This window comes from Neolamprologus multifasciatus, chromosome 13 (genome assembly GCF_963576455.1).
Source record: "Neolamprologus multifasciatus chromosome 13, fNeoMul1.2, whole genome shotgun sequence".
NCBI classification, from domain to species: domain Eukaryota; kingdom Metazoa; phylum Chordata; class Actinopteri; order Cichliformes; family Cichlidae; genus Neolamprologus; species Neolamprologus multifasciatus.
In genome coordinates this window covers 5,129,647-5,148,571 of record NC_140451.1, presented here as the reverse complement: position 1 = coordinate 5,148,571, position 18,925 = coordinate 5,129,647, and the positions used below count along the sequence as shown (strand labels likewise).

General features: G+C 41.1%; 1 protein-coding gene and 1 long non-coding RNA gene across 3 annotated transcripts in view; one reads left to right on the top strand and one right to left on the bottom strand.

Moving 5' to 3' along the window:
* Positions 1-286: 286 nt before the first annotated feature.
* LOC146504902 (uncharacterized) lies at positions 287-9,801 on the bottom strand. Its single transcript, XR_014877664.1, has 2 exons — positions 6,151-9,801; positions 287-6,067 (listed from the first exon to the last, which is right to left on the bottom strand). It is a non-coding gene; the product is annotated as an uncharacterized LOC146504902 (long non-coding RNA).
* An 89-nt stretch (positions 9,802-9,890) lies between these two features.
* The window catches only part of LOC146504900 (sodium/potassium/calcium exchanger 3-like), a 126,636-nt gene continuing 117,601 nt past the window's right edge, over positions 9,891-18,925 (top strand). Inside the window, exons 1-2 of one of the 2 annotated variants that reach the window (XM_085183141.1) lie at positions 10,092-10,203; positions 10,296-10,342. Coding sequence is in view for 1 of the 2 variants with exons in the window: in XM_085183140.1 (XP_085039266.1) it covers positions 10,023-10,203 (181 nt within the window). In the remaining variant the exon portion in view is untranslated. Of the gene's footprint in view, positions 10,204-10,295; positions 10,343-18,925 lie in introns of both variants that reach the window. The other variant, XM_085183140.1, reaches the window with a different exon arrangement.

The following is an 18,925-nucleotide window of genomic DNA, read 5'->3' as shown; positions in this document are numbered from 1 at the left end:
TGAATATTTATTTTATGATGCACCTGCTCAGATTAATTCACTGCGTGTCGTGCCCAGGGCTGGACTGGGACAAAAAATCGGCCCGGGCATTTTGACTAGAGACCAGCCCACCAGGTATTAAAGCCATAAAGCCTTTGAATGAAAACAAACGCTGTTGTGACAGTGATGTTGTTGGTATATGTATGATTTCTATACATTTTACATCAGATAAAAACTTTGGTTATAAGCTTCAGATCATTATTTAATAACAGCCAGACATTTTAAATGAGAATAAGAAAGTATTTCGTGTGCCCCCCTTTCCCTGTTAATGCCCTACCTGGTCCCCCTGGCAAAACTTTGCTAGACCCGCCCCTGCACAGTTACCAGCTGTCAGCTACTTAGAAAAGGATCCTGGTGTTATTTGTCTCTCAGTAACAGTTCATAACTTCAACTCATTCATGTCACCTAAAAGGTAAACCTGTTTCTCCATCACCTGTTCAGCTCTGATGATTCAGTGAGGACATCTCCTGGTTTCATCTTCATGTTTCCCTCTCACCAGATAACCAAACCGACATCATGACCAGCAGCTATACAGCTGTGGCTCCAGCAAACATCAGCTGATACTAGAAATTAATATTAAATAAATTCTAACAACAGCTGATCAAGCTTAAACGTGCTGCTGTTGTTTAACGTGACATCCGGCAGTTTCCTCTTTCTGGCGCAAAGTGGGAGATAAACAAACAAGAGAGAAAAGCCGATCAGCTGATCATTGATCAGTGGCATGATTGAAGAAGAAACAGGCGAGAGAGGGGGAGAGAATGAGAGAAGAAGAGGCAGCTGTGCAGCGTAACGACAGAATAACTCCAGCTTTGTGTTTTTCCATTCTAGCTGAAGTACGGGACAAACTGTGTTCCTTCTCATCTCAATACGAAACGTGTAATATTTTCTCTGAATACAAGACGATTCCGTTTGTACGAAACAGTTGGAAACTCTAATAACTAACCTTATGAACAAAATAAAGTTCAACATCAGTAACATCATAGCACCCACCCAGCTGTATAGAAACTCCGTCATGCTAGCTAGCACGCAGTACAAGTTATTGTAAATGACTGTAAAATGTCAGCACAATGAAAATAAACTCCACCTAAACTTGGTTTATATCTGACCCAGATAGACTGCAGGTCATAACTTCTTACCTGAAGTTCAGTTCACCTGACACTCGGACTGGCGGCCACCTCTGGTATCTCCTCTTGCCTCCCCTTTCTCTCATCCACCTGCTGGCCTCCACCACTTGCTAATGTTACTGAATCTGTGGAAGCTACGCCATAGCCACCACCATACAACTGAGTTATTTTTACACACCGGCCAGCATCTGGCCAATCCACCACCTTTCATTGTTTATACCGTCACAAAAAAAAAATTTAAAATCATCGGGCCACTGAGCAAATTCCCGGTATGCCCGATGGCCAGTCCAGCTATGGTCGTGCCATCAGTTAACCCTTCGCGTGCCAACTGTTGTATGCGTGCCCAGGGTTGCTGACCCCTGCGTTATACTATCCATTTTTGCGTTATACTATCCATGTTCCTTGTAACGCGTTACTGCCCATCTCTGTTCACAACAGCCAACTAAGTGAACAAGACTCTCCAGGAGGTAGACGTATTGATGCCCAAGTCTTCCATAAAGAGAAGACTGCATGAGGTGCAAGCCACTCATAAGCCTCAAGAATTAAAGGCTAGATTGGACTTTGATTAAAACATTTAAAAAAAAACATCTAAAAAAGCCAGCACAGTTCTGGAAAAACATTCTTTGGACAGATGTAACCAAGATCAACCTCTACCAGAATGATGGAAAGAAAAAGTATGGAGAAGGTGTGGAACAGCTCATGATCTGAAGCATAACGAGGCAGTGTGATGCTTGGATGTGCATGGCTGCTGTCAGTGGCACTAGGACACAGTAGTGTTTATTGATGATGTGACACAGGACTGAAGCAGCCGAATGAAATCTGAGGTGTTCAGAGACATACTGTCTGCTCACATCCAACTAAATACAGTCAAACTGATTGGGCAGTGTTTCATAATACAGATGGGCAATGACCCAAAAAACACAGCCAAAGCAACCCAGGAGTTTATTAAAGCAAAGACGTCGAATATTCATGAATGGCCAAGTCATCCACCTGGTCTTGAATGTATTGAGCTTGCATTTCACTTGTTGAGCACTAAACTTTGGACACAAAGGCCCGCAAACAAACAGTAACCGAAAGCCGCTGCAGTAAAAGCCTGGCAGAGCATTACAAAGAAGGACACGCAGCATCTGGTGATGTCCATGAGCTCAAGACTTCAGGCTGCCATCGCCAACAAAGGGTTTTCAATCGAATATCAAAAATTAACATTTTATTTTTAGTCATATAATTTGTCCAATTACCTCTGAGCACCTGAAATTAATTCTGTTAAAAATACTTTGGTTACATTTTTATGCAATGTTTTTGTTCAGTCCACTGAACTAAAGCTGCACTTCAACTGCATCTGAGTTGTTTTATTTAATATTCACTGTGGTAATGTACAGAACTAAAATTAGAAAAAAGTTGTCTCTTTCCAAATATTTACGGACCTAACTGTATGCATGTGACTGTGTGCACCTGCACTAGACCTCTTCCAGATATATCACCGAGTGCACTCAGGTGTATCTTTGTATGTTTGTGCCTGTAAGGACTCTGAAGAGCCCATTTGACTTGACTGTGTATTTGTATGTGTGCATGTGAGCACATGTTCACATGTACGTGCACATCTGTGTGAATAACAAAGAAACCTGAACAAAACACTGCATAATCTGCTTACAGAGGACAGGATTATTCATCCAGAGGGTAGCAGGGATTTCTTTAACACAACCTTTCCTGCATGGATGAGCCCTGACTACTGCATACACCGAGTTCAAAGACTTAAGTTTTCCTGATGTTTTCAGATTATTAAACAAGGCATTTTTAATTCATGTCCATGTATAGAAAGTTATGATTTTGCGAGTTTAATGGTCGAAATGGTCCACATATTAGAGTACTGGAGGGGTAGTGGAGGTGGACAGCATATATGCTGCTCTGACTGTGACGAAATGATGCAACTGATTGCAAATGATTTTCTTTGAAAACAGATATCATCTCATGACAAATGGATGAGCAAGTGAGCGAGTTTAATGATGGCCAGACTGTGATGGCTAGTAGACAGGGTCAGAGGATTTCTCAAACCTCTGCACTTGTGGAGCGTTGCTGGTTTGCAGTGGTCAGTATCTATCAAAAGTGGAACAGGGGTGAACCATTGGGAGCACCTGTATGCGCTGATCCAACTGTAACAGGGCGGCCCTTAGCGGCTGGAAACACAGTGAGATGGAACAAAAAGTATTTATTTTCTATACAGCTCTCCTTACAATAATTAACTTGTCGAGCTTCTTCACAGCACAAAAATCCACACTCTAATGACAACTGGCAACCTTAAATATGTTCAGCTGTCACAGACTAAACCATTATTCCACTCTCAAGTAAGTTACTAAATCCCAACCTTCCACCACAGTATACAATATATCAATAAGAATAAATAAATACATAAATACATTTCACATTTACATATTAATAAATATTTCACACTTTAATATTCCACCAAACCCAATATTATAAAAACCCAGAAACCCAAGCACAAAAAGATTCACCACACTCTCTTTACCAATGGTCTCTCCCGGAACCTTTAAATGGTGTCTGGACCCCCAGGGAAACATTTGCCCAAACACCTTAAAGAGGACACAGGCAAGAAAGGTGAGTAATCATTATCTTACACTTATTTGCACCACTTTTATCCCTAGATTTCACACACACATTTGCATTAGTTTTCCTTACTGGTAAACCTTAATCGCAATTTCAATCACCATTCTTTTCTCCTGACAGACAACCACCACATTCCTTGATGAGGAGCAGCTGTGCAGGATCTGAAATAAGGCTTCCAACTGATTTTAAAATTCCCAATAAATGGTCAATAAATATTTAAACTTGTTTGCAAATCCTTGCTTAAAGTGCAATGCTAAATAAAGTGCTTGATAAGGTGCTTTTAATAAAGTGAAAGGTGTGCTCTAAAGTGCCATACAGATAATATAATATAAATAAATGTAGTAAGGGAGTCCTCTTCCTTACACCAACAGACGAACTACTGTAGACAGTCTGTATAGTTTTTTTTTGTTTGGGGCTGAATATCCACAGACCTGTCAGGGTGCCTGTGCTGACCCCTGTCCACTGCCAAAAGCACCAACAATGGGCACATGAGCATCATAACTGGACCACAGAGGGCGATCAATCGTGTGTGTCCGCGTGCGCATGCACCACTCACCTGGGGAACACCTGGTACCAGGCTGCACTATGGGAAGTGCTTTGGGCAATGTTATGCTGGGAAACCTACCGGAACACTCTTAGGAACACTCTTAGGAACCCCTAAACACTCCCGTGGGTCATTTTGGGAACTGCAATGAACTGTAAAATGGAGAAGGTGTTCAACTCTGCTGAAGTAGATGTTCTTTTGAAGTTGAGGAGCTGTATATTTTGCTTTTAGGTTTCAACTAATGATGAAAATTTGTGCGGTGTAAAGACTGCAGAAAACAGACTAAACCAGTGGTGTCTCAGTGGGCTTATAATGAATTTCAAACACACCTAATCAATCTTCTGTGAAAATAAAAATCCTTTTAACTGTTCCAATCAAATCCTCGATGATCAAAAGCGGTGAGGAGACGCTTCAGTGAAATAAACATGGAATCCTGGAATGAATTACAGGACAATACCAGGATTAACAACAAGATCAAAGGCAGGTGCACTATCAGACTACAAAGGCAGTGTGTCACCATGTGACTGTCAGTGAGCATGGTGTGAACAGAGGAAGAGGGGGTATGGTGTCTGTGTGCGACGCAGAGTGAATGACTGTAAAATCAAGAGGCAGTTACTTTGACAGACCTTTGTTTAAAAAAATATATCTGCATGTGGGTGATACCAAATATTAAATGTCAAAGAATTTTTTCCATGTTTGTTTGTTCTCAAACAATATCTGAGTCTACCTAAAAATGCAAAAATTACCTTAAAGACTGTGACGAGCATGCTAGAGCAACAGGTGGCAACAATTAGCACTGTAAACAAGTATTTTCCCTTTCCTGATTTCTTAGTTTATTGCATATTTGTTGCACTTAAATGTTTCACTTCAAAATAAATGAAGTAACTAAAGTAAAAGCTAAAAGTTGTTTTTAAATGATAATTTCATCTATTAAGGGGGAAAAAGCTGGACCAGTGTGAAAAACGAATTGTCCCCTAAACCAAAAAGCCACCCTTGGCATCTGTTCAACACTGCTCTGTGGAAGAATTTAAGCCCACTTGTTTTTGTAGATTTGTTCTAATTTGGCTAGCCTTTTTGAGGTCATGCCAAAGCAGCTCACTCAGATTTGACTTTGTCTAAGCCACAACAAAACCTTCATTTTGTTGTTTTGAGAAATTCAGAGCTGGATTTCCTGATGTTTTCAATCATTGCCCTGCTACATAATCCAAGTGCATTTGCCTTTGTGTTTTGGGTCAGCAGTGGTCTTCTCCTTTGAACTTTCCCATGGATGCCATTTTTCTCCAGTCTCTTTCACGCTGTTGAATCATGAACACCGACCTTAACTGAGAAAAGTGAGGCCTGCAGTTCTTTAGATCATTTAGAATTTGAACGATTTTTTGATTCAAAAAGTCTGTCAGTAATCAGACCCATGTGTGGCCAGTGAAATTCAGCTTAGCTTTCTAAAGCTAGGAAAGTTCGCAATCTAACAAGTGGAGGCCAATTACTGTTACGGTTTGGAGGAGGACTCAAGCGCAGGACTCCGGTTCTAATGCTCACAAGAAGGGTTTATTTACAATTCACCAGGTGTATATACAAGAATGTGCGGGGGGGTGCAATATACAGCTGAGTGGGGGGAGAAGTGGTCTCCAGGGAACTCCAGTGGAAAGCACGCATTCTTCAGATTATCCACTCACACGATCACAGGCTCACACTCCGACACTGCCACACGGGAATCACACGGGGGAAAATCCAGGAAGCTCTATAGACAGGGAGACAGGGTTAAGTACAACGCACAAAGGAAACCACTCTTAACTAGACTTGCTGTAGCTTGACTTCACTAACGCGTGGTAGACAACGATCCAGCGACGAACAGCAGTCACCTCCTGGCTTAAATGCTGCTCCCCTTAATGAGACCCAGGTGTCTCATCTCCCGAGGGCGTGAACCCACAGTGAGTTCCACCCCGGCGAGAGAGAAGAGGAAGAGAGAGAGAAACAGAGAGAGTGCTGATCAGCGTGCAGCTGATCCGCCTGGCCGTGACAATTACTTTTTCACACCAGGTAGCTTTGAAAACCATTTTTCTCTTATTAAATAAAAAAATATTTAAAACTGCATTTTCTATTTACTTGGGTTACATTTCACTAATAATAAAAATTATTTCATGATCTCACACATGTAAGTGTGACAAATATGTAAAAAAAAAAGAGAAATTAGGAAGGGGGTAAATACTGGCCAATCAAGAGACTGGAATCAGTAAGAGGTCCCACAAACAAGAAGATAGGTGGACACCTCTGACATTGCAAGAGAAATTGTCTGTTTTCCATATCAACATTTAACTGCAGAAATTGAGTTTCTGAAAATCTTCACCATGAGAGGGAAGAGCTCAGTTTTCAGTTTTCATTGTTAAGTAAAGGCCCTACAATAAGAGAGAGAAAACCCAAAAAACCAAACAACCCCCTATGAGCAAGCACTTGGGGAAGTGGGAAGGTAAAACCTTTTAAGAGGAAGGAATCTCCAACAGAACAAGAATACACTGTCTTCCCACAGTCCACAGGCATGTCTGTTAGCTTAACTGGCGATTCTAAATTGGCCGTATGTAGGTGTGAATGTGAGTGTGAATAGCTCTCTCTCATTCTGTCTCTCTGTGCTGACACTGTGAGGGACCGGTGGCCACTGTGCACCCCACCTATCACCAAAAAGCAGCATCAATGTGCTCTGCACCCCCAAAACCCTGAATTATATAATTGTTAAATAAAAATATTAAACCTCCGCTGCTCTGTTTTGTGAACAGCTTGGACAACTTGATTTTGAAGCTTTTTGCTGATATGAGTGAAAAGTGAAAACAGTTTCTACATTTTTTTAAAAGAAGGATTCGATTTCAATCTCAGTCCTCTACATGTGACCCACAGATACATAATGTACTCTTTTCTCTTTTGTCATAGTAGGTCAGGTTACAGGTTACAATTTAGTGGCATGCTAAACAAGTGTCGTTTCAGAAATGTTTTTTCTCACATGCATTTTGTTACTTCAGTCCTCTGTTTAAACATTCCTCCTCTAGAGATGCCAAATGGGTACAAAGTCAATACAAGCGGTTGATGTAGACCTTCAGCCTAACCCAAAAGAGCTCACTCGGACCTGGTGGATGGCATGAGGTTAAAGAAACCATGTGAAAGGCAGTAAAATGACTATAAAGACATAAAAACAAAAACAACATGTAGCTCTGCAGATTTTACCCAAAGGCTGGAAGGCAGAAATCTCACTGCCTCCTAATCTAGCACACTCGATATGTCATTCTCATTGTCTCAACCCATGGCTGTCAGACGCTATTGCTCCGGATAAGGATTATACCCAATTCATCATGAAGGAAGTGTGTGTGTGTATGCGTGTGTGTAAGCATGTACCAAGGGACTCTGGGTGTAATCTGGGAGCTCATTTGCTAATGCCACACTGCCGTCTATCTCTCACACGGCATTATGGGTCTCCAGTTTCCCTTCATGCTGCAGTGACATCATAGCACACCTCAGCGCAAGAGTAGTTGGTGTGTGCCGGGGGGTGGGGGGGCAAACCTAATATTTAGGTTTGCTTACTATTAATAATAACACACAATGAATTCATATACATGATTCACCAATAGTCCTAATTATCATTTATATATTGGAATGGATTAGAACATGCATGCAGTCTTTTTCCTTCAGCTATTTTAATTGTGTGTTGTTGTTTTTTAATTCTCATCTTCTGGTTTATGTAAGTTCTCTGCCCACATTGTCTTTTCATATTCTTTGTCCCATGTTTCAAAATACAACATTTTCTTTTTAAAAAAGAAAAAATATGATTGATTAGTCAGTATAACTCACAAAATCCATGCGAGAGCTGATTTTTCTGTACTTTTTGTTGTCACAGATGTTTTCAAACTCTGCAAAATTTCTGCTTTTTAACATGTAGCTCTGCATAAATGTTTGTAACTACTCTAATATTGCAGTGCACAGAGCTTTCAGGCCAGATATACATTTGGCTTGTCCCCCCAGTGTGATTTCTCCCACAGCAGCAGCAGTCACTCCACTTTCACTTCTCTTCTTTTCACCTAGTGGGAACTCTTATTATGTAATGCTCCTCTCTCTCTCCTCCTCTTTCTCTCTTTCAGATGCACACATCGACACGCCCCTTCCTCACGTTTCTCCCTGCTAAGAACATCTTCTCTCCTGAGGCAGAGGCAACGCATCCACCAGCCGTGGAACACTAGCGCTTCTCCTCGACCTGCCACGCGGAACAGTCACCACTCCTATTCGTGGTCATTTCTGTCAGGAGGTCCGCTCTCTGACCCCAACCACAGTACGCAAGGAAGCGGTCATAGGAGCAGTTACGAGCAATCTCGTCCAAAATGATGAACTATAACAGAGTTACCCAAGTAACGGAAGTAACATTTTCAAAATAAGTGCAGACAATTTCTACATCTGACGTTACATCGGTACACTGTTTCGTATTTGGCAAAAATCGATTGTGAGAAATGACTACGTGATTTTTATTCTGTTCAGAAATTTCTTTAAATTCATTTGTTTAATATTAATAAGATTCAACTTCAATGAAATTTGTATCTACAATAAATAGAATTAAATCACAGTGTTATACTAGTGTTAAACATTTGAAAATTATTTCAAAGGTATCTTCACTACATGTTGTTTTTACAACAATAAATACTAATACCAACAACAACAGTAACAATAACAAATTTCAGTTTTTATTCAAATTTTTCAACAGCCTAGAAAGACATAGACATATTGTTGTTCTTGGTGTCCTCTGGTCTGTTGCAATCCTGTGAAACTGCAAAACTGAAAATATCCAACAAATATCAGTTTTGACGTCAAAAAAGGTAAATTTAGTTTAAATAATGTTAAATCCTTGAAGCTCTCCATGGTTTGGCTCCAGGTTACATTTCAGATCTTCTTAGCCTGCACTTACCCACTCGACCTCTGCGCTTCTCCAGTCAGATGCTTTTATTAGTTCCACGCTCCCAGTTCAAATTTGGAGGTGACAAGGCTTTCTCCATTGCTGCCCCAAGACTCTGGAACAGTCTTCCCCCCTTTATAAAATACTCTTCATCCTTGGAACTCTTCAAATCGAATCTGAAGACCCACCTATTTTCCAGGGCTTTCAGATCTCTCTGACACCTCTTTTGTTCTGTTTTAGCTATTCTGGTCTTTTATCTCATTGGATGATGTTTGCATGTGTATACTTATACATGTGTGCTTGTGTGTGAATGTGTACATTTTTGTATTTGTATGTGCATATTTGCATGTACACATATTTTTTTTGCAAACATATATGGATGTCTCACAATGTTTTCTATAATGTTTTCATATTATCTATTTTAATTCTATTTATTATATTATCCCTCTGTTCAGCACTTTGGCCGACACTTGATGTCTTTTAAATGTGCTTTATAAATAAAGATGACTTGACTTGATCCTATCTAGGGAAATATTTTGCTACCTAACATAGAGCCATAAGTTTTATTTTGAAGCTTGAAACCGGATGTGTAATTCCTTCACAGTCTGGTGAACTTTACGAAGCCATCCAAAAGCCAGTCGTGTCTCCTCCCGTCGAGTAACTTCAGTACCCGTACAGTAAGCTTGTGTGCCTCTGCCTCCTCGCCTCAGGTTCTCGTACCTTTGCACCACCACCGGGGGTACCGCCGGAACGCTCGTGAGAGAAGAGCGCCATGGCCCGTGTGGTGGTTGAAGCGATGCCGGAGACAGTCGGAGGAGGAGGAATGATGCTGAACCGGCGGAGGAGCAAAGCCAGGCGAAGAAAGCGAAAGGAGTTGTTCGTCGTCCAGATGTGCTTTGCGGGGGTACTTCTGGGGGTTGTCGTTGGGCTCAAGACTGTGGCACAGAAAGCAGGTGAGGAGCACTTTAAAGCTCTGTTTCCTTCTAGTTTGAGTGCTTGTTTTTTGAGAAAAGACAACGTTCATGCGGAGTTTTTCCACAAGCAGGACCAACAGGCTGCTCGGAGGAAGAGAAACATAGAAACAGAACATTGGTACGTATTGTTTCCTTAAATGTGACAATAACCTTTAAGGACGCTACAGTGAAGCCAGTTTTGGGAACATTTAGAGTAAAAAACCCGCAAACAGGACAGTTAGAGTATATTAACATGAGATCTAATATGGCAAAAATATTAAATGTCAAATCTTAAAGTAAGCACTGTAAACGTTTAGGCTGATATAATGCCTCGCGTGTGTGCGCTCACCACCAAAAATACACCGCAGAAAGCGTGAGGATGTCTGCAGACAGATCAGGCTGGATTGGGGCACTGTATCAGCTCACATGTACAGTCACGTAAATAACGAAATAACAACAGCATGCCTTCATGTTCAGCATCTGTAACTAATAATGCCCTGGAAATGGTAGCTGTGACTGTGTTGCCTGAATTGCTTTACAGAAATCCACTTTCCTCCTCCTACAGCCCTGTGGCTGCAGCTGATAGGCCGAGGTGCTGATGTACCCGGCACTCTGAACTCTGATGACACTGATGAATGATCGCTGACGAGCTTGAGGCTGACGTTCTCTAATATAAATTAAACGGTACACTTCACAAGCTTATGGCAGCTGAGTGGGATGCTCATTAGACCGGCCTCTGAGGGATCTGCTGTCATAATCAGTCCTACCTTTTGAAGAGTGTCTGTATTTAGTTCTGCGCTGCCCCCGTGTCCTTTTCCCATAAGGTCTTGTTTAGGTCCATGTCACCTGCCTGGAAAGTGCTGGGAGTGAGGCAGGCCGGTTGGTGACATCCTGAGGATGTCACCACTTAACACATCGCTCCTTGTATCTTCTTGTATAGCTCTTCAAGCGCTCCAGATTTGTTGCTTTTTAATCTTACAATGCATTGCCTTTGAGCAAAGGCTTACCAGTGGTAATTTTTCAGTAAATTGGCAACTGAAAAGTCAGATCTTGTGTGTGTGTGTGTGTGTGTGTGTGTGTGTGAGGCGAAGCTTCTATGGGGAGAATGTGAAATGATTACAGAAGCATTAGCAAAATGCCAGATGTCCAAAGTATGTAATTATGGACCGCAAGAATTCATCATCAGTGGGGATACTTTTTAAGTTATAAAATTTTTTTAGTCTTAATTGTCAGTCTTAAAGTCTTAATTGATGAAGGAGTGGCTGTGTTCTTAGGTATGGTTATTTTACATCCACTGCTGAAGCCACAGAACAGTAAGCATCAGCATAAACACATATCATGAAAGTAAGTAAAATGTTGTTCTGAAAGGATCAGTCGAGAAACTGAGGAGTTCATTCAAAAGCAGTCAGTAATATAGAATTTTAAAAAATGGTTACTGATGCTTTTCACGGGCTGTGAACTTCAAAGAGAGCATTTTTCATACTCAATTCGCTAATTGAATAAAAGAAATCAGCATGCAGTTTATTGATCGGTGACGTTGCGGGATTCTTTCTAGTGTGGGACAATGGATGCAGTCGTCGGACATTTGGATCAGATGTAGATCTGCACAGTTAACATCGCACAGGGGTTCAGCTTGGAGGCATTTCAAGCTCTACAGCAAGTTTATGTGACTTAAATGTGATCAAAGGGAAAAAACACGTATGACACTTTGACCCTCATTAGGTCAGAGAGACGGTATCTACAATAGAAGGTAGGAGAACGGTTTGGTGTGACATGCTGAGAAGCTTCTGTCATACTCATGGTAACCTAAATTCTTTGAGCTCCACATATTACACTTGGGAAGGGAGAAACCAGCAAAAAGACTATGAATGATAGTAGTTTGCAGAATTTCCGTTGTATTTATTATGGGGCCACTGACATTTAATGTTTCACTCATAAATACCAACAGTTCAGGGCTTTTATATTCTTGGATTTACTTGTTTGTTTAATTTTGTTATACAAAGGTAGTAAAACCTGATGTTTCCTCACATATGGAGAACAATTTACAGTCTCTTCCTTACAGTGACGATTGCAGCTTATTAATTTAACACCAGTACTGGATCAACACTCAAGAATGGCTATGAGAAGAAGCCAGAATATGTGGAGAATACCCAGTCGGGCTGCTCCAGCCCAAAGACATGCAGTTTGTGGCGTTAGGTTAACTGGCGATTCTAAATTGGCTGTAGGCGTGCATGTGAGTGTGAATACAGGGTGGGCCATTTATATGGATACACCGAATAACATGGGAATGGTTGGTGATATTAAAGTCCTGTTTGTGGCACATTAGTATATGTGAGGGGGCAAACTCCTCAAGATGGGTGGTGACCATGGTGGCCGTTTAGAAGTCGGCCATCTTGGATACAACTTTTGTTTTTTCAATAGGAAGAGGGCCATGTGACACATCAAACTTATTGGTAATGTCACAAGAAAAACAATGGTGTGCTTGGTTTCAACGTAACTTTATTCTTTCATGAGTTATTTACAAGTTTACCGTGTTAGCTCTGGGGCAGACTGACGACCTGTCCAGGGTGTACTCTACCTCTTGCTCTGTGGCAGCTTGGATAGGCTCCAGCGCCCCTCCAGTCCATGATAAGTGGAAGACAATGGATGGATGGATGGATGGAGTCAGCATTGTCACACACCTACAGCCTAGGCAATGCTTCGGAAAAAGATGTATCATTGCTGGATCAACTTTGAGCATGGCTGGTTGAAGTACAGTAAATAGACTGGATCTTATCCACAAGTGGTACTAGAAATGTACTGTGTACACTGGCTTCCTCTGCAGACACTGTTATTTGACTTTCTTTGGTTGAAACATCTGTTTTGCTTTCTCAGTTTCGGCTTCTCTAACAGAACAAACTCTTCTTCGTGACCTAAAGTTCATACGTGCTTTGTCATATGTAGAAATGATGTGTGTCCGTATGCAGATTGCAGATAGCAAGACGGACACATTGAAGTAAAATATCAGAGAGACATATCACATTATTTAGAGTTTAAATAGCAAATAATTGCATCAATAACTTCTTGTTAACCTCCCACTCACCCAAATATAATACATTTAAAATCATTGAAGCTCCTAGTCCCAACTTTAGACTGATCAATTTTAATCATCACTTTACCTCATCAAAGAGTTTCTAACCATTTCATTTCAGTGGAACAATCATTTACTTGCTATGAACACGTGTTTGTTCATGGAAGCGTTTTGGGCCTCATTGATGCATTTGGGCTCATTTTTGTCCAAAAATTCAGACTTCTGTCTTGGTGTTGGAACTAAAAGGATTGGACGAGTGCATCCATATTCATGAGTCAAACAACAGAACAGGATCTCTTGAGAAACCTGCTAGTGCTCAAAAGAATGTTCTTAGTAGGAGAAAATAGTCAAGCCCCACAGATTCTCTTAACCCGTGCACGCTCCGTTTTGCATAACTATTTTTAAATCCGGGTAGCACTGCAACCACGTAAGCTAGCTCAATAATCTTTTTTGCATATGAAACCGGAGGAGTTGTACTTACATCTTATGCCATCAGCTTTTCCTAGGTCACAGTTTCCTTCCACATATGGCTTTGCAAAAACTGCATAAAAAGCGCTTGCAGCAATAAAAACATAATATTCCAGAAACACGCTTTGCCGATCCGATCAGCTGTTCATAACACTTCCTACGTCCATCAGCGTGAACTATCGCATGTCCGCCATGACCTGCCCAAGACCGGAAGTGACGTCATTTTGCGGAAATGTAGTTTTTTTTTACTATCAGGGCCTTATGAGCCTATACTGGTGTTTTTAAAAGTTATCTTTGACTTTATGACTTTCTGTGTCATTTCTGGGATGCTTAGGACTAGGGATGGGTACCGGTATCCGGTGCCATGATGGCACCGGTTCTGACATAAACGGTAGTAACCAGACCGAAAAGCAGCGAACATTTCGGTGCTTTATTTCGGTGCTTTTTTTTTCTGAGCTGTGATACACTTTCTTCTTCCTTACATTTGTATTGGCGGTTGGCAAACAACTGAAAGGTGCATTACCGCCACCAACTGGTATGGAATAATACACTTTAGATTCTAGCCAATCATTTTACGTTTCCGAGGATAGTAGGCGGGTCCAGGTACGTACGTTCTTTTAGAGCAGAGCTACAGATTAAAAATGCCCAAGGCAAAGCGGTCAAAAGTCTGGCTGTACTTCACAGCAAAATATGCAAACTCAGCAGCCTGCAACAAGTGCTTTAAGCTTATACTGTGATACTGTCAAAGGAAGTAACACCTCAAATCCGATGAAACACCTGGCGACCATAGCGTTTTTTTAAAGCCGAGAAATGCGCCGTATTTGATAGCTTGCTGCGAGACCTCACACCGAGCACATCTACTGCCAGTGTGGTGCCTGTTTTTGGACCAAGAGTTAGCAACATCCCCCAAAAACCCGAAGAGTAGAGTCCTGGCCCCTAGCCCTGCCAGTGTAGCAGAAATGATGACGGATGATGATGGCAGCAGCAGCCGTTCTTCTCTGCGTGAGTAGCTTAATGTTGTTCATGTGTAATTTACGCTGAGTAGGCTAACCACTTTATTACATTAATGCATGTAAGGTGAACTAGCAAACATCATCATAGCTACATGCGGCTGTCTTCTTGTTTGATGGCAGATACTCCCTTCACCCTGGCCAAAAAGGCTAAAATGACCAAAGAAAAAGTGGAAAACATCTAAACATGAGAGGTTTTTGGACAAAGTTTGTGTTTTTTCCATTGTTTAAGCACTGCTTCCAGCCCAGAGTGATACCATATATGCCCCATAGCTGCAGAAAAGGCTAACATTGTTATCTTTTTACAAAAAAACAGCTGAACATGAGAGGTTTTTGGACCAATTTTGTGTTTTCCATTCTTTAAGCACCGGTTTGAGCACCGTTTAAGCACCTGCACCATTTCAAAAGTACCGGTTTGGCATGGGATAAAACCTAAACGATACCCATCCCTACTTAGGACTCATATTGCACTGCTGGAAATAGTTTATTTTGATGCATATGCTGCTTTTTTACAAATTTGCAGTATAATATTTATTTTCGTTTTTCCTGCAGTATATAAAAATTGGTGTATTTCAAAAATAAAACTATGAAGACACTTAAAATTAATTTCCTGTGGTGGGAAACTATTTTGTGCAACTTTTTTGTATTTACAGTTTTGAGGGATAAGCCTCTTAAATTTCTCTAATTAGAAATATATGTTAAAAAAACAAAAACAATTTTCAATTTTTTTGTAGTTTATTGCATTTTTTTGCAATTTATGTAATTACTATGTACTTAATGCATACATATTATTAAAATTTGGGCTATAACAGTTGTATTGATGTATATCAACTTGAAATGCTCCCAAAAATGGCTCTACAACATGTAAAAATATAATATAAGCTCTGGCGGACTTGGTTCTATGGTAGGTCTTAAAGGGTTAAATTAATTGAAAACTGGCATTTCAAGCATACTTGGACGGATATGCAGAGTGATTAGGTCAGCCCTGCAACTTCCTAGGACAGCTTCAGAAAAATAATGTGGTCAATGTCTGAGTTTACTTTCAGTCAGACCAATAAGTGTTTAAATGACTTGTTAAAAATAAGCTTTTATCAATGTGCAGGGAGCTTGGCAAGTCTCTCAAATGCAGGGATCCAACTTTGAATTTCAGCTTTTTGAGTCAGAGCTGCCGCAACATTGTTGAGCTGGGTGATCTTCTCCATGGTCCAATTGTCCAATTATTCTGTTGTCCCCCTGTCAGGCTTGGGGACAACAGGATACCCTCACTGTGCCCTCATTAAGGTTTCCACCCTCCATAATGCATGCAATGTTGCTGTACACACAACAGAGCTCTCTTGCCAGTGCTGTTGCTCATGGAGAGAGACACACTGGGAGTTTCCATCGTGATGAGAAGGACGGGAGCCTGTGATAGTGGGAGAACCTCGTGTACATGCAGTGATGAATGATTGAGGCAGCTGTAATTAGAGGCCACAGATGGACAGATACGAGCTGAAAAGGCTGAAGTGGTATTAAGTCAAAACATTCACCTGGTTCTTTCATGCACACACACACACACACACACACAAAGATCAAAGTCAAACTTCTCTGTTAAATGCAGAGATGTTGTTATAATAAGGTAATATTGATTTAATGCAGTAATACAAGAATAGCAGTTAAAAATGCATTGATTGGCAAACTGTTGATGATCACGCTGACTCCTGCCAGTCCCCATGACTATGGCTGCATGACTGCGTCCAAAATGAATGTCGCAGTTATTTTAATTCAATTGAATTTTATTCATATAGCACCAAATCACAACAAAAGTCGCCTCAAGGCGCTTCATATTGTACAGTATTAATATTGAGATAAAAGTTATTTGTCATGCTTCTTCATTTATTTGTGTGACAAGTAGTTTTTATTGCACTGCCATATAAACATCACACTGACACTGGTATCCAGGGGGTGGCTGTAGCTCAGGAGGCAGAGCGTGTCCTCTACTAATCGGAAGGTTGGTGGTTCCCTGGCTCCCCCAATCTGCATGCCAAATATCCTTGGGCCAGATACTAAACCCTGATGGGTTCATCTGTGAATTCTAGATCGAATCTGTGTGTGGATGGGTGAATGAGGCATGTTCGCTTTGAGTGCTTGAGTAGAAAAGTGCTATGGAGGAACCAGAACCAGCCCATTTCAGTGGCAACACTGAGCTGCGTTACAGGCTGATTCCACGTCAGATGCTTCCCGTTAGCAACCACTGCTTTGTTTTTCTTGGCATTCATGCAGTTGTTACACTGGTTTTCTGGCAGTTGAGTAAGTTCTGCAGCACTCATCATATTATTGGTTGGTTAACGTCATTCGTATTTTCCAAAACCCAAGTTGATTCCCTTCAAGTGACAAGCCCTTTACATTCTGCTGTGCCAGACGTTTAGTTTCAGCGTTGTTTATTTTGTATTTATCTATTAATATAGTGTAGTCAGACTCAGTCAGACGTTTCCACTGTGTGCTAAAATGTGCTTTTGATCGTGTTTATTTAATTGTGGGATGCCAAAAGTGACTGAGATTAAATTTCAATTAATTGTGCTGCACAGTTAATTGAGATCATCATTAAATTTACGTTGTTTTGCACCTCCTCGTCTCTGCAGTGTTGGCAGAGGAGAGTGCTTCGTGAACAGACAGACACATGGTGGGCACATTAGTAGGAAAAATGGCGTGTTGAAATAAATCAAGATTAGAGTAAATCCTTTTACAGGAGTTGGTCTTACATGCGGCCCAGTATCAGCTGACGACCTCTAATTCCAACATCTTTGTTTACTTGTTTCAGCATTAATGTGTCGTTACTGAGCCGAACTCTCTGTTTCACTTCCTCTCAGGGAGCTATGTGCTCATTGTTCCTACATGGATTCCCACCTGGGAGACCAGGACTCGCTCTTACGTTTGTGATCATCCCCCATTGGGTTTATGCACACAAACATGTGGTTAAGGTGCGTGTGTGTGTGTTCCACTGGCACGTGGATGTGCACGCACCTCATCTCTGCTCGTTCTCTGCCTGTCCTTTATTTCTTTTAACCTCATCCATCCATCTGTCTGCATCTGACCCCTGAAATCACAAGGTATAGAAGCCATGCTTATCCAGGACAAAAGCACTATGGGATAACATTTACAAGTGCACACATAATGAAGCATTCATTATCTACAGGTTTAAATATATTACTTTATATCACTACCATCTCCTCATAATGTGTGACAAAGCTAAAAGATGTATCAGCCAGACAAGTGCTCATGCTATAGAGAAGCCTCTAATGGCTGCTTGCCGTATCTGGTATCCAGCATTAGTGTCTAGATCAGGGGTCTGCAACCTTTTACACCCAAAGAGCCATTTGGACTCGGTTTCCACGCAAAAGAAAACACTGGGAGCCGCAAATACTTTTTGACATCTAAAATGAAGATAACACTGCATATATTGTTTTTTACTTTTATGCTTTGTGTGAACAACTAAGGTGTGTTACTTATGAAATCCATGAAGTGCTACAGAGAAAACTACGTTTTATTTATGTAATCAACACATTTTGAACTCTTAAAGAAATATAACAAAAGGAAAGACACCAACCTGAACTAAAATGATCCAGCAAACAAAAACTGTTGTCAGCCGCCAGCCTTATATCGCCTTTGGGCTTTTGGAGCCTTGACCTGACTTTTAAAAAATAATTGGTAAAAAAGCACTATGCTGCTGAAAAATTAAAAATAGATATTTGCAAAATTCTGCCTAAATATGTACTTTACCTGGTTAATGCGTGCGGCGGGGCGTGGTCTGCAGCGCCGCTGCAGGGGAGGCGGACGCAACTGAGCCACACCCGCAATCACCTCTGCGCACAGCGTCTGCTAATCGGGGCTGTACGAAGTCAGTTTACGCAGGACTGTAAGCTGTCATCTGTCAGGCATGAGCGGTGTTTGTCTTTAACATAGTTCACGGTGGAGAATAGCTGCTGACATAATGTGGATCTGAAGATCCATAATTGGCTTACCTGGGGTTGAAAGTCTCGATAAATGCACGGCGTTTCGGCGGGTATACGGTGTTGTGCCAAAAAGTGATTGTCTGCCAAAAACTGATTTCCGGTATTTGCCAAAAACTGATTGCTCGTATTTAAACTGCTATAAGTAACTTGTTGGGCTATAATATGTTAAACATATGTCAAATGCA